General features: G+C 34.6%; 1 protein-coding gene across 7 annotated transcripts in view; it reads right to left on the bottom strand.

The window, feature by feature from the left end:
- Nucleotides 1-862: 862 nt before the first annotated feature.
- The window catches only part of LOC109102905 (FYVE, RhoGEF and PH domain-containing protein 1-like), a 41,791-nt gene continuing 25,960 nt past the window's right edge, over nt 863-16,693 (bottom strand). For 2 of the 7 annotated variants that reach the window (XM_042761697.1, XM_042761700.1), the window contains exons 2-17: nt 15,676-15,888; nt 14,554-14,740; nt 13,138-13,807; nt 12,221-12,459; nt 10,937-11,093; nt 7,548-7,686; nt 7,286-7,344; nt 4,947-5,093; nt 4,743-4,835; nt 4,583-4,662; nt 4,356-4,386; nt 4,162-4,263; nt 3,129-3,257; nt 2,887-3,045; nt 2,647-2,793; nt 863-1,244 (exon numbers count right to left, since the gene is read on the bottom strand). In XM_042761697.1, the coding sequence (XP_042617631.1) occupies nt 975-1,244; nt 2,647-2,793; nt 2,887-3,045; nt 3,129-3,257; nt 4,162-4,263; nt 4,356-4,386; nt 4,583-4,662; nt 4,743-4,835; nt 4,947-5,093; nt 7,286-7,344; nt 7,548-7,686; nt 10,937-11,093; nt 12,221-12,459; nt 13,138-13,807; nt 14,554-14,740; nt 15,676-15,888 (2,822 nt within the window). In that variant the 3' untranslated portion in view covers nt 863-974. The remainder of the gene's footprint in view (nt 1,245-2,646; nt 2,794-2,886; nt 3,046-3,128; nt 3,258-4,161; nt 4,264-4,355; nt 4,387-4,582; nt 4,663-4,742; nt 4,836-4,946; nt 5,094-7,285; nt 7,345-7,547; nt 7,687-10,936; nt 11,094-12,220; nt 12,460-13,137; nt 13,808-14,553; nt 14,741-15,675; nt 15,889-16,693) is intronic. The other 5 variants (XM_042761698.1, XM_042761702.1, XM_042761701.1 and 2 more) reach the window with 3 other exon arrangements.

Genomic DNA, 16,693 nt, shown 5'->3' with positions numbered 1-16,693 from the left:
TAAACCATGTCACAGTGCAACAAAAATCTTAATGGTCATTAAAACAAGATTCGTTTACTTTATTTATATGCAAAATAAAGTTTCTAATTTTGTTTCTTGACATGTTCCCTGACATTCACTCCTAGAATGTGTGCGCGCTATGATGAGCGTCCACTAGGTGGCAGAGTACATTTGTTGGTGTTTTCTGAGCTGAAGGACCGTGGAGTCAACAGGAAGCACATATTTCTGTTGTTATGAGTGGTTAAAACCCGCTTAATAAATATTCCTGCCATGTTCCAGCAGTTCCTGATTACCACACATGTACACAGGCTTGCATAGCTAAACAACAGTTCATGTGGCCAGTCCTGTCACAATTCACTACTTTTATGCAAAAGCCAATGTTTAACATGTAATCGAAATGAGAAATCCAGGATTACCAAGCGGATTATTGCCATTAATATTGGCAAGATTCATAGTCTACTGACTTTTGCTGATTTAAAATCAACAAAATCAGTCATTCCTTCCAGCTTCTGGTTATGTAAACTAGGGTGTTTTACTGTAGGATCTCTTCTAAGTTACCTAAACATTTCATGAAACCAGACCAAACATTCACGCACAGCCAGCAAACCGTAGAACCATCTCACTTTTCGAAACCATAGCCTCAGTCGAGAAACCATTTCACAACACCTCGATTTAACAAAGAAACTGCTAGCGACCGAAAGAGTTGATGCACGTAATCACGTGTGCTCTGATAAGTCGTCTTTGAAGTGTGCACACTTTTGTCAGATTGTTCCAAACACTGGTTACTCACACAAGATGAGCAATTCACAGAGAAACATACCTGTAGATATTTCATGCAATTTACAACTGACAATTAATACAGATGTGTGTAAGTGAGAAGGTATAGGTGTGTGTGTTTTTGTCTATTATATCCTGTCACCTTGGTCACATTTGTACAGTTTGTGTGTGCAAAATGATATCATATTTTCAGCCAATCAAGTGCTTTCTCCCGTAGTTACTGGCTCCTCCCCTTCTTCCTCGAGGGCCTCGGATATCGGACCGTTTGACTGCAGCTCCTCACCCCTGCCGGCTCTCGATAAAACCTCCATCCAACGTCGCTGCAGTTCCTCACAGTCGGCACTGAAGTAAACGGTCAAATGACTCTGGCTCATTTTGAAAGCGTTGCGACGTTCTAGACGGTCACTTGATTCAGGTAGAGACACCTCGAACCCGATGAGGGGAATACTGCGCTGGGCTTTGACATCCTGTGCATATGGAGAGAGAAAGGTTGAGTTTACTGGTCAACCATTAACTGACCACTGTGAACCGCATTAGTCATGGAATGAACACTAAGGCCTTGTTTACACATAGTGTTAACATCTGTTTGATCACATGACTCTGGCAGTAACATGCATGTCATATGCATCTCCTGCAAGTGCAACCATGTGTGACCACATTTCATGTTGACGTCAAACAAGCATATGCACTACTGTTTAAAGGTTTGGGGTTGGTAAGATTCTCAGAGTTTTTGAAAGAAGGCTCTTCTACTCACCAAGGCTGCATTTATTAGATAAAAAATACAGTAAAAATTGTTATATTGTGAAATATTATTAAAAATTTAAAATAACTCTTTTCTATTTTAATATATTTAAAAAATGAATTTATTCTTGTGATGATAAAATGTAATTTTCAGCATCATTACTCCAGTCTTCAGTGTCGCATGATCCTTCAGAAATCATTCTAACATGCTGATTTGCTGCTAAAGAAACATTTCTTATTATTATCAGTTGTGCTGCTTCATATTTTTGTTTAAAAGAACAGCGCTTATTTGAAATAGAAATCTTTAGTAACATTATAAATGTCTTTACTATCCATTTTCAAACAATGTACTTGCTGAATAAAAAAAAATCATTTGAAATCACACTGACTCCAAACTTTTGAACAGTTGTGGATATATGTGACCCTGGACACAAGTGGCAATTTTTCGAAAGCTTTCCATTGATGCATGGTTTGTTGGGATCAGACAATATTTGTCTGAGATACAACTATTTGAAAATCTGGAATCTGAGGGTGCAAAAAAATCAAAATACTGAGAAAATCTCCTTTGAAGTTGTCCAAATGAATTTTTAACAATGCATATTACTCATCAAAAATTACATTTTGATATATTTACGGTAGGAAATTTACAAAATATCTTTATGGAACATGATCTTCACTTAATATCCTAATGATTTTTGGCATAAAAGAAAAATCAGTAATTTTGACCCATACAATGTATTTTTGGCTATTGCTACAAATATACCCCAGCGACTTAAGACTGGTTTTGTGGTCCAGGGTCACATATTTGAGCTTTTGCAAATTCTTTAATCATGCATCATTTTTTATAAAGCCACATGGAATGGGCAAAGTTTGAAACCTTTGTGTTAACAGAATGTTTGAGTGAAATTAGTCCTTCATGTTTGTCCAGGACAGATCAAGCAAGTCTGAAATAATCCCCAAATAGATGATAATACCAGGTATACATTAAGTCATGATGGTTCAAATTCTTTTTTCAAAAATACAGAAAAAAAGAAATCACATGAATGTTTTACAATAACACACACACTTTCATAATAGTGGTGTATAAACCTATGGATTAATTGATGCAGCCTGGTTTGATCGTCTTACCTGCGGAGCACCATAGATGTACAGCACCAGTGGTTCACTGTCAGGGATGACAAACCAGGCCTTCTGCCATCCACGTCCACTCCCCTTCTCCATATGATGCAGGAAACTACACAACACACTGTTCTCAGCTGCCACTGAGGCCTGTTTCTGTAGAGAAAAAAAAGGAGAAAAAATATAGACCACCACTAGCTTTCATGCTTTGGGTTGCCAGATGTCAAGAGTTGAAATCTGCCATCAGACCTCTAGAATGGAGCGGCGTCTCTGTGCGCTGTTGCTCAGACTGGCCGGAGAGGGCGGCACTCCCACTAGCGTGGTGTAGCAGTCTATACACACGCGGTTGGCTCGGTTGTTATCGTACAACAGACGGGCACGGAACTCCGAACACTTTCCACACACCACCTAAAGTCAAGAAGCCCCACGTCAGAGCACTACGTCAACATCAGGAGCATGCTGAGTCAAATAACAGTTTCGGGGTAACATACGTGTCCACAGGCTTTGCAGTGATGCCGTCTTTTGGTAATAGAGTTGAAAGGCTCCTGACACTTCATGCACAGCGTGACCTCTTTCTCCCGGATTGGAGTAGGTGCTCGCTTTCCAAGCTCTGTGCAGTTCTGAAAACAAAGAGCGGTCAGAGAATATTGCAGCGGCCACAAAACATATTCAGAAACTTAACATGGGTTAAAATTGCATTAGTCATTGCATTAGTGTTTGCTTTAAAAAGTGGTGTGATTTAAATTAAATGCCACTTGGTTTGATATTTTGTAAATGAATGTAATTACATACAAACATCTTTAAGTGTGGCATCAAAAGAATCTTTTGGGTCACTATATTATGTATTTATTCATATAGATCAGGGGTTTTCAAACATTTTGATGCCACAGACGCCCAAATATGGCCATCCCTTTATGAATTATAAATGCTATATTTTCATCTATGAAGACCCATTTAGACTGTGGAAATCACTATAAATATGCATAAAATATTATCTGGTAAATATTTTCATTATATAATATGTATAATATACTTGTGATTAAGCTGACATCTTTTTTTGATTTGATTAAGATCATGATGTACAACCTGAGTTTAGAAAGCATAAACAAATTATATATTTTTCAGTGTATTATACTGTATTTTTAAACTATATTATATTATTTACTTACTTTGGATAGAGACTACGTTTTATTTTGACCATTAAAATCCGAATGAGGTCTGGATAAGGGTTTAGTGTTATTTTAGTATGATTTATACACTATTACAGTATTTATCAATATTTTGATATAATAATTTTGATTTTGAATCATTTTAGTACTTCAACTTCAAATTATTTATTTCACTCGATTGCCAATGCAACATTTAAACAAATGCAACAAGTAAACATTTTTAATATAAATACAAAAATACATTTATAATATTTATGTTTCATTTTATCTATATTTTAATGAACAAAAATGATTTTAAATAGTTTTACTTTTAGCTTTAGTTAACAAGACTGCGAGTGATGGGATAAAAACTAACCGGAGAGTTTGGAGGAGTGAAGTCCTCTTCCCGAAACGAGCAGTTGAGCATCCGGAAGGTCTCCAGCGTCTGTTCATGTCTCTGTATAGTGGCCTGGATCGCCTGTGAGAAAGTGAACAAAAAATGAGAATAATATAAGCAGGAGCGTTATAGTCGAGGGATATGAGAACCTGATATGATGAAGAAAAGCTTACCTGAATCCAATCTCTCTTCTCCTCTTCCGTCCTGGTGAAGAACAAAAAACGGCAAACATTTTAAAAATGCTAAAAGCCGCACATATTTCTCTTGTTTTCCAGTGGCTGATATGCTTATCTTAGGTATTTTCTCCTAATGCCCAAAAGCTCAGAAAACATTTCTGTGGTTGTCAGTCAACCCCAGATCTGATTTTAAAAGCAGAAGAAGCACATTCCCTCAGCCGTACCTTGCTTGCAGTTCCAGTGAACGCTGTTTTCCCGAAACCAGAAATGTTCGCGGTACGTTCATGCTGCTGGTCTCCTTCAGCTGTAAAGCAATGCAGAGTAAATCAGCCATTTGATAACAGCAGATTTATTTTGAATATAAAAGATAAAAACACGCTGAACCTCCATGCCGTCTACGTCAATCCGCGCACGCACTCCAAACTTCTGTCCTATCAGCCTCAGTTTGGGGACGCAGTACAACAACCTGTCATTGAACTTCAGAGAGAGATGAACAAAGTTAAACATGCATGATTTACCAACACTTTTACTAGGAAAAAAAGCACTTTGATGGATGATTTTTGTCATTAATGTTTGTCTTTGACTCACCAGAATGAGGTATCTATCCTGTGATGTCCCGTTTTTAGCTGACAGTTTCAGGATGTGTCCCTCTTTGATGAGCTCATTAGTCGGGTTAACAATGTCCTCTTCTCCACCGAGCAACTCATACACTTTCAGCAGCTTTCTCATGCGCTCCTGAGGGACAAAACATTCACACGTTTGTACAAACATCTGTCATGTCATTTAAGTAATGGCCAAAGAAATGGACAAATTTCCCCACCAATATTTGCTATTTGTGATATTCATATACATATATACTTTAGTAATATTATAGTATTATAGTAATAGAAATTAATAATTATATCTATCTCTCTCTCTCTCTATATATATACATATTTTAATATACACTTTTAATAATATAAATATAAAAGTATTATAAAAATAAGGACTGCCCTGTGCATGAAAAAAAATAAAAACAAAAATATAAAAAATAAAAAAAAAAAATATATATATATATATATATATATATATATATATATATATATATATATATATATATATATATATATATATATATACAGTACAGACCAAAAGTTTGGAAACATTACTATTTTTAATGTTTTTGAAAGAAGTTTCTTCTGCTCATCAAGCCTGCATTTATTTGATCAAAAATACAGAAAAAAATGTAATATTGTGATATATTATTACAATTTAAAATAATTGTTTTTAAATTTATTATACCTTTAAATTATCATTTATTTCTGTGATGCAAAGCTGAATTTTTAGGATCATTATCACATGATCCTTTAGAAATCATTCTAATATGATGATTCATTATCAAAGTTGGAAACAGTTCTGCTGCTTAACATATTTTTTTCAGAACATGTGATACTTTTTTAGGATACTTTGATGAATAAAAAAAGTAAAAAAAAATAAAAATAAAAAAAAGAAGCTATGTTTTTAAAATATAAATATTTTGTAACAATATACACTACTGGTCAGTAATTTGGGGTCAGTAATTTTTTTTCTTTCTTTTTTTTTAAATAAAATCAATACTTTTATTCAGCAAGGATGTGTTAAATTGATAAAAAGTGATAGTAAAGAACATATATTATTACAATATATATTATTAGATTTTTTTTTTTATTTTGAATAAATGCAGTTCTTTTTAACCTTTTATTCATCAAATATATTAGACAGCAGAACTGTTTCCAACACTCATAATAAATCAGAATATTAGAATGATTTCTAAATGATCATGTGATAGACTGGATGTTACATGTGACACTGAAGGCTGGAGTAATGATGCTGAAAATTCAGCTTTACATCACAGGAATAAATTATTTTTTTAAAGTCTATTCAAATAGAAAACTATTACTATAAATTGTAATAATATTTCACAATATTACTGTTTTTTCTGTATTTTTGATCAAATAAATGCAGGCTTGATGAGCAGAAGAAACTTCTTTCAAAAACATTAAAAATAGTAATGTTTCCAAACTTTTGGTCTGTACTGTATATATATTCTATATAGATTTTTTTCTACACACACACACATATAAATTATTACTATACATTAGTAATATTATAGTAATATTATTAAACAACAATATCTATCTATCTATCTATCTATCTATCTATATATATAAATTATATATTATTATATATATATATATATATATATATATATATATATATATATATATATATATATATATATATGAATATATATGCTAGTAATATAAAAACAATTAAAAATAACCTAAAAAAAACTTTAATATACTGTATATTCAAACACATGATGTAATATACATATCGCTAAAGTATATATTATTAAAGTATTATAATAATTAAATATTATATAATATTATATATATCCAGTGATGCAAAACTACTCTAATTTCTTTCTGAATTTTTTTTTTTTTTAATTGAAAATATGCTATCATTTACAGAGCATGATTAATCTAATTCATAACTGAATGTGACAAGCCAAGAAACATTTTGTGCTTTTGAAATATTAAGCATACGAATAAAAGTAAATGTGTGCATATTTTAAAATAAAATATTACTTGCAAATAATTCAAATTGATTACTTCACAAGTAGAATTAGACTTTGTTATGACATGGTTACGACCTTGATTTCAGTGATGATAAAAACGTTAAATTTGACGTTGTCTGTTTTAGGTCAGGTCTACTTGGAGGGAGGTGCCTCGTGTCTCAAAATGTCGAAAATAAAAACATAAGCAATTAACAGATTCAAATGAGAGACTTTCAGAACAGACCTCACATTAAAGAGGCAAACAAGTTTAATTACAAAGGGATGTTAAGTGGCAGTGTTGCTTTCACCCCAGACGGAGTGTGTGTGGTTCGTCTGAAGCTGCACTCACCATTTTCCTGATGGCAGCGTTTGAATGTTCTGCCGCTGTGGCGATCAGCTCCAGAGATTCTGTAAAGAATAAAGGACTTGATATTCACAAGGTGTCATTTTTCCATTTCGCCTTTTATCTTGGCCTTTTAACCTTGCATGAATCTTTTCACTGCAATATTTCCAGGCACATGCACCAATAGCTGAAATGAAACAGAAAGTGGGCCGCTGCGGTCAGTGGAGGAGATAAGGCCCATTTGAGCGCTCCGCCGCTCTGCACTCACTCTGAGCGTCTTTGAAGTCGTCCGCATCCTCTGGCAGACGGTGCAGATAGTCTTTGAGCAGGAGCTCGTAGCGAGGGATCCTCTGCACAGGCTCCAACATGTGGTGCTGTAGGGTAAGATTCCCACACATCTCCTCTTTCTGCAAAACACACCCAAAATCATGCAATGAGCAAAAAGAAACCATGCTACAGAACCATCTTCTGTATCATCCGCGCCACAAGGATGCGCTGTTTTATTTCTAATCAAAGCTAAATACACGTAGAAACAGCGCATCCTTGTGGCGCGGATGATACATACACAGCATATGGTGATATGGAGAGACACAGAGGAGACCTTTGACAAAGGAATTGTTGAATAAAGTCGTTATTTTGGTTTTCTTTGCTTACAAAAAGTGTTTCCGTCGCTTCATATAACAACACGATTGCACGTCTGATGGCAGATGGAGTATTCTGATGACAACTTTCATACATTTTATTGACCTTGACACTGTTATTTACTTGGCAGTCTATGGGACAGTCACAGGCCTCCCTGTTTTCATCCAAAATATCTTAAATTGTGTTCTGAAGATGAACGAATCTTTTACGGGTTTGGAACGACATGGGGGTAAGTGATTAATGACAACATTTTCATTTTTGGGTGGAGTATCCCTTTAATTACGATTAATTGTTTGAGAGCACTAATATATATATATTCTGTCAAAATTAATGTGTTAATGCATGCAATTATTTATTTCAGGTAAATTCATTAAAAATATTTAACGCAATTAACGCAGAGGCAGAGCTAGAGTTAGCCACCCCACGCACAACTGCAGCTTCCAGCTCTTTTTTTCTTGTCAAGAATTGCGTTTATTCAGATGCAGAACATCTTTATGACCACATCAAAAGGGAGACTTTTAAGACACGCACTCTGACTTCCTCAGTGAGAAAAGATGGATCTCAAAATCATGCAGTCATTGTTGGAAAGGGGTCAAATATGCAAAAGATGCTGGAAAACCAAAGAATTTGTGGAACCTGAAGGATTTTTCTGAAGAACAGCGGGCAGTTAAACTGTTCAAGACAAATAAGGAACTCATGAACAACTATCTCACACACTCACACACACACACAAACAGCTGTAACAACACAGTATTAAGAATCAAGCATATGTAAACTTTTGAATATATATATTATATATTTAATCCAATAAGTATATTATTAAAATACATCCTCAAGTCTCTATACGTTGCTCCTTAGATATGGTTTTTCCAAACTTTACTATAGTTTAATACTTAAAATAATAGGTTTGGTTTTAAATATTAAAAATATTTAATAAAATTTCAAAAAAAAAAATTACTTCCTATTTCAAATAAAAAAATCAAGTTTCTGCCTACTTTATTTCCCACTGAATATTTAGTTTCACTGTGAAATACATCATGTTGCAAAAGTTAAATGTGTTGATTGAATGCTCTTTCATGTTGTCTTTAACAATAAGGCTTACTCCCAAAACACGGGCGAGCACAATCCAGATGATTCATTGGTGTTGTAACCCGTGCGTGACATGCCTGATCTCCTTCCAGCAGTGCTGTGATCTCAGGCGCTGGGCATTGCGCTCTCTTAATATTCTTCACACAGTGGCAACCAGAGACGTTTGAAGTGAAGCACCAGGCATGATTGGGACGCCATTAGTATTCACCATAACCTACAACTCCCCAAAAACACTCCCGCACCCACAGCGACTCTCTCCTTCATCTGACACACTCAATCGTGGCTGAGCCGTGGGAGCGCACGCCTTGTTTTTAACATGAACGCTCTTGTCTCAGACTGTGAAGGTGAATTTGGTGGAGTGCACCTGGTGATAAAGATTACTGTATGACTAACACACACTCCGTTCATTCAGTCCACGGGTGTGAATTATGCAATGCTGTGTGCAATTAACACTCGTTATAACAGTGAGGGAGTTGGGAAGACTTTCTCATTTTCACACATTTGAGCTGAGAGTGTGATGCTCAACAGCACTCACCACATCTGACTTCCACTTTATGTTAATAGAAACCATTTATGCCTTGACATTATCACAATTTGAATTTTAAAGAGAAATTTTATTGTAACTCTTACTGTCGTTTCACACTTCTACACTTGAAATCTCTTCAGCGCTCTGTTTTAAACTCTACTGAGCTGCCAGCATACTAGTAGTATTTAAGATACTCTACCGACTCAAAGTTAATTACAAAAAACCCACGTTAAGATACCTGATTTTAGCCTTAAATCAAATGCAGCATCATTTGCATCCTTCCCAGATAAGGAAATACCAGAATGCACTGAAAATATAAAAATATAAAATAGTGGATGCAACTGAGAGAAATAATTTTAAATATACATTATCGCTCAATGTTTGTCTCTTATATTGCCCAAGGCTGCATTTATTTGATCAAAAATACAGTAGAAAGAGCAATATTGTGAAATATGATCAAATATATTTTAAAATGTAGTTTATTTCTGTGATGCAAAGCTGAATTTTCAGCAGTCTTCAGTGTCACGTGATCATTCCAGTTTGCTGATTTCATGCTCAAGAAACATTTATTATTATTATCAATGTTGAAAACTGTTTTTGTGAACACTGTGGTACTTTACTTAGAAAGTTTAAAAGAACAGTATTTATTTGAAATCTTTTTAAGATTATAAACATCTTTAATGTTACTTTTGATCAATTAAATGCATTCTTGCTGAATTAAAATGAAAATTTCTTTAAAAAAAAAAAAACATCTGAATGGCAGTGTATGATTTGTGCATATATAAATATATGCGAGACTTAAGGTCACCATTATTTTAATGATTACTGTATTCTCTTTACCTCATAAATATTTTATAATACAATATGCAGTTATGATGTAAAGTAATAATTACTTTTAGAAAGAATCGTACTGCTCCCAAACCTCTGAACAATAGTAGTGTATATCATCCAATATTTATGTATGATACAAACGTTTATTTAGACTAGTTTTCTGAAAAAAATAATCAAATTAAGTGAGTTTTGCTTAAAAGCAATAAAATATATCGCACAGTTAGGTAGGAAAAAAAATAATCTTGTTGAATTAAGTTTTAATTAAGTTTTTTCTGACCCCACTGACAGATATTTTCTTGTTTTAAGCACAAGCTCATTTATTTTTATACATTTTTCTGAAACCAAGACATAACATCTTAAGTCATTTTTCTTCTCAATTAAATGTACAGTATGTTGATTTCAGAATGTTTAGAAAAATACTAAGTAAGAATAATTTTTTACTACTGCTACATAAAGTATTGCATATATCAACTGATTGCTTGTATCATCGCAAAATATTTATGCATGATACAAACATTTTTCTTATTACAGAGCATCGTTAGTTAAGCAAAAAGTGTTTAGATCGGTACCTGGATGTTGTGAATGATGGCTTTGAACTGAGAGGAGCGCTGCATCCAGGTGTTCACCAGCTCCATGGCCCGGTCAAAATTTTTCACATACTCGCCGTACATCTTCAGGAAAGGTGCCAGTTTCTGCAGGATGTCCCCGATGCGGGGGTTCAGATCCCTGAGGGGAGAGGCGGAAGTCAAGGTTTGTTCATCATTTGTGTCCCAACTCCTTGTGAAGTTCACCCTTCCCTTTCCAAAATGGACTATTTCTAAACAAAGTTTAGTTTGTGGAAACACATATGTTGCATATGTCCTCTGAATTCAAAATTTCTAGTTACGTCCAAAAGAAAACTGATGTAAAGCTCTAAAATCTGATCGCATGAGCCACTGTAAAAAACAAACAAAAACAAAACATTGTTAAATAGTCAAAGCCTTTAACAACACTTCAATTTAATACTCTATAATTCTCTGTTATGTGCCAACTCTACTAGTTAAACTAACATTCTATAATTACACTAATCAAATATTTTTCAATAGGGTTATTAATAATTAACATATTTTTATGTAACTAGCTCTTTATATAAACTTGAATATATAAATATGTCCAAGTTTATCCACATATATTCAGTACAGTATACACTGCATAATTTCCTCAGATATTGAAGTGCGTAGAATACGTCTGAGTCTTGTTTTCTGAAAAATGAAGCAAAATTAAGTGAGCTTTTGCTTAAACAATTAAAACATATCTGCCAGAGGGGAAGGAAAAATAATCTGGTTTCCCTTTGAATGAAGTTTATTTTTCTTAACCCACTGGCAGATATCATTCAGAAAACCAGACATAATATCTTAAATGATTTTGCTTTTCAAGTAAACAAGTCTTGTATTTGTACTGGAAAATAAGACCAAAACACTATGTAAGAATATTTTTTTTTACTTCTACTACATACTATACAGTATATCTCTATTATCTACTATTATCCCAGCTCTAATCTGCTAAAGGTGACTATAAGGCATAAAGGTATTGAGATATAAACATTAACATCATGATTTTCTGTAAAGCTGCTTTGAAACGATGTGCATTGTGAAAAGTGCTATATACATAAATTTGACTTGACAGCAAGATTAGTACTCAACTCAACTCTCAACTCTACTTTATTTATAAAGCACTTTCAACACCACAAGAGGAACCAAAGTGCTGGACAGAGAAAAGTAAAAGAGAAAATACAGAGAGAAAATAGAACATTAGTTACATTACCATTTTACCATAATAAAATCACTCTCACAGTCCCTTTCTTTCTTTCTCACCATTCCTCCATGCGTTTCTCCAGCGCGGGCAGCAGGAACTGCTGGTGGAAGCAGTAGATGGAGCAGATGTTGGAGAAGATGCCCATGACCATCTCACAGGGGAAGGAGCTGCGAGCTCGGGCCTCCTCCATCAGCTGGGCGCAGAACACCTGGTCCAGGAGGTGCAGTCTGGACACGTACGCTTTCTCCGTATGCAGCAGCTCATTAGCAATGTTAAACACCCGCTGCTGGACTGACAGCTGCAAAACCAGAAAATACTGGCTGAATAATGAGTTTGAACACACCTGTGACAACAAGTTGAACTGAAGTGCATAGGATAAGTCTCATTCTGAAGTTTAGCTTAGATGTACTTCTAATAGTAAGAACTTTAAAAAACATTCAAATTTAATAAAGTAATATTAATGAATTTATTTAATACTTTAGAAAGCTTAATAAATTGATCTTAATAAATTAAGAATTTTGTGACTTTGAAAAAGTTTTTTTTTATATTAATATATATTTAATAAAAAAACAATTAAAAATTATAATTTGTATTTTATTGTACATTACTATGTTTTTATTTTTATTATTCATAAAAACTGAATGAAAATGAAAATAAATTAATACAAATATTTATAATGTAAACATTTTATTAAATAAAACATTAATTATAACTGTGTTAAATAAATAAAAATTAGATATATATTTAATAATATAATGTGTGTGTAAATTCATATATTATAAATATGTATTTTAATCAGGGTTTCTTTACTTAGAATTAATTAAGCTGTATTTACAATATGTAAATAAGTCTTTGGTAATACCCAGGTATTTAAAAGTAAGATCAATCCATGATTAAATTATTTCATAATTTTCCCACCTTATGAATAAAGTGTAGGTGAATAGGTAGAGTGTCTGAAGAGCACACTTCTCCTCACCTCAGTGGAGTCTTGTCGTTCAGCTTTAGGCAGAGGTTGTAGGGCCATGGGGTTCATCTCACTCTCATCCCCGCTGCCCTCCTCCATATCACTGTCTCCCTCTGAGTCTCTGCCGCCCTCCACACCACTGGCCCCCTCTCCCTCGGGCCCCTCGGCATAGACACAAGGAAGCCCGGGCCCTGGGCTGCAGGGATAAATCTCTCTCTCGTCCCCGACAAAGCAGAGCTCCTCGCTGTGTGAGGGCGAGCTGATGCTGTCAATACCACTGTCTCTATTGGCCAGCTTCCCATCCATCTGTGACGGAGGGAGGGACAAGCGGTCCGAGGGGATCTCTGATTGGTTGGCTGTAAGGTCCCTGATTTCCATAGTGTCCAGCAGTTTATCAGAGGCACCATAGCCTGATTCCATAGAGAGACGCTTTTCTGAGCAGGAAGCCCCGAGTTCACTGTCATCCTCCTCGGTTTCGTCCACCTCTTCTTCCTCCTCCTTTTCTTCTTTCTCCACCTCCTCCTCGGCCAGCGGCACCTCTAGTGGTTCCTGAAGGGACGTGCAGGGCAGGATGAACTCCGAGGGTGGAGGGCTAAATGTCCCAGAAGCGGCCTGCTGTTCAGGGACCCGTGGGGTACACATCACTCCCCCGGTGATATCTGGCACCACGATGATCTGCTCCCTAATAAAAAAAAGAGATTAAAAAAAATACCATATTCACGTTACATATGGCAAACATGTCTAAATATGTGTATATAAATATTTAAAATACATCACATTGTGAGCACTGTATTAAAATAATAAAATAAATAAAATAAAATCTAAATAATACATTCAATTAAATAAAAATTAAAATATATAATAAAATAATATTAAATAAATATTGACTGAGTATCAATATCCTTAAGACAAACATTTACTTCAGAAGCAAATCTGCTAAAAAAAGATATTAACACTTGTTTTCAGAGAAACTACTGTATATTGGATTAATTCTTTCTTACCCCATTGGCAAAATAAATCTTACACAATTCTTCTTCCCAAGCACAACTTGCTTATCATTAAATTTTTTAACTAAAGTAAATAAAAAAAAAACATTTTGTTAAAAAATAGGCACTTTCTCTAAAAAAGTGTTTTCTTCTCAAGTACATATTGCTTTGCTGTAAATTTAAAGCCAAAGTAAATAAAAAGCTTAATTTAGTAAGATTTCCGGTAAAAAATAAGAAACTCTAGCTATATTCTCTAAAAAAAAAAAATCTTAATATTATTACGCAATTCTGCTTCTCAAGTACATATTGTTTTTAGGATATTTAAATATTTTTTGCTAGAAAACAAGTCAAAAATATTGATTAATAAATAGATTGGTAGTTATGAATAATAATCTAAAAAGCGTCTCCAGTGACAAGCGCTCGACTGATGGTGATCTCTCACCTCTCAAACTTCTCGATGAGCGAGAGGACACAAGTGGGGGAGGAGCTTCCCTCTGCTCTCGGTAAGGTGGCGTGTGATTGGCGGGGATCGGCGGGGAGTGGGCGGGAGGGTGGAGGTGGGAGGGGTTTATCCGGGGGGCGTGGCCTTCGAGCGCTCTGCTGCTGTAGATGAGGAGGTTTCGGGGGCACTGAACGAGACAAAATCAATCCGCAAATCAATACAGTGAGACTGGTGCACAATCACATGACCGCATCACAGACACACACAGATATCAAACTGGAACAACAGGGTAGAATAACTAGGTACTTTTATTAGATTCCATCATAAATGTATATATATATAAATCATATTTTAAATTATACATAAGGTCAAAGAGAATACAGTAAACATAAAAATAATGGTGACGCCAATTTAGTTACAAGGTTTGCATATATTTAAATATGCACAAAACATACACTACCATTCAAAAAAAAAATTTTTTTTTACTTTTTGCTATGAACTTAAGAAATCAATCATTTTATTAATTTAATAAACAGTAAATATTTTTACATTATTACCAAAAATAGCATTTCAAAAATTTTAAAAAACATTGTTTTCAACATTGATACAATAATTTCTGAAGGATCATGTAACACTGAAGGAGTAATGATGCTGAAAATTCAGCTTTGATCACAAGAATAAATTGCATTTTAAAATATATTCAAATAAAAACAGTTACATTAAACTGTAATAATATTTCACTGTTTGTACTGTATTTTTGATCAATTTAATGCAGCTCTGGTGAACATAAGAGACTTTCAAAAATATTAAAAAATCTTGCCGACCATAAGCTTTTGAATTGTACTGTAGCTCCTGAATCTTATTTGCATATGTACATATTTGAATCAATAACAACAAATTTACCGCCATTCCTCAAAACAAAGCTATTTTACGGCTTCAGAAGACTTGAAATATGGCATAAAAGTAGCCTTTTTGTCCTTTTTAGAGCTTGCTCATGGTTTCTATGAATTGTATAGAAACAAAAAGCTTGGACATTCTTCAAAATATCCAATTTTGTGTCATAATGGTGAGTAAATGATGATAGAAGTTTAATTTGTGGTTGAACTATCCCTTCAAACGTACCTTGAGGCTTTGGCCCAGGTAAAGGTGGGCGTGTTTTTGGGGGTGGAGGCGGGACGTCCTGAGGTCCATCCTCACCTGTGCCATTGCAGTGCTGTGTTTCCAGGGGTCCAGGGTCAGAGCAGAGGCGCTGTGCGGTCTCGTGGGCTCCGAGGCAGGGGCCTGGCTCAAGGGACAGACTCTTAGTTAGCAGCCGTGGACTGGTGGTGGATGGGCCTGACAGAAAGAGAGAGTGCAGACTCGCTTTGATTTGGAGAGTAAAGGGAATCTGAATAAGGGGAAGAAACCATGGCTGATGTTCTTGTTATTGGTTTCATCTGAGTAGGTTTTGGCCAAAATGAGACTTGTTTTTAAATTCAGATTAGTTTGTGTTGAAATACACCACTCTCTCTTTCATAGCCAGAGCTTTGTGATTTAACAGCAGCATGTACACAATACAGTGTGTTCCCATCAGTGTCATTAATGTGAATAAAATTGGCTTTGGCAAGAAAATAAAACAGTTACTTGTAAGTGATGTGAGTCATTGCAAATGAATGACCAAAACAGTCACAATTCATGCATTTCCTAACAACTTTTAACATCAGAAGATTTTGTAGGATAATGAAAGTTTTTCTCCAGAACAACATGGGAATGAAGCCACCACAACAATGAGAAAAAATTATAAGAAACAAAAACCTGATGTGCTTATTTTCAGTTTTACACAGAGACGGACTGATTCATATTAAGTGCCATAATGACCCGTGTTGTTCACGGTGATTTCTATTTGATTATATTTAAAGAAATTAACTAATTCCTGTGATGCAAAGCTGAATTATCAGCATCATTACTCCAGTCTTCAGTGTGATCCTTCAGAAATCATTCTAATACACTGATTTGCTTTTTGTAGAAATTGTGATACAGGATTCTTTGATGAATAGAAGGTTCAAAAGGACAACATTTATTAGAAATTAAAATCTTTTGTAATATTAGAAATGTCTTTATGATCACTTTTGATCAATTTAATGCATTCTTGCTCAATAAA

Source organism: Cyprinus carpio, chromosome A8 (assembly GCF_018340385.1).
Source record: "Cyprinus carpio isolate SPL01 chromosome A8, ASM1834038v1, whole genome shotgun sequence".
Taxonomy (NCBI): domain Eukaryota; kingdom Metazoa; phylum Chordata; class Actinopteri; order Cypriniformes; family Cyprinidae; genus Cyprinus; species Cyprinus carpio.
The sequence above is the reverse complement of the archived record's forward strand: the minus strand, read 5'-3'. Positions and strand labels throughout refer to the sequence as shown.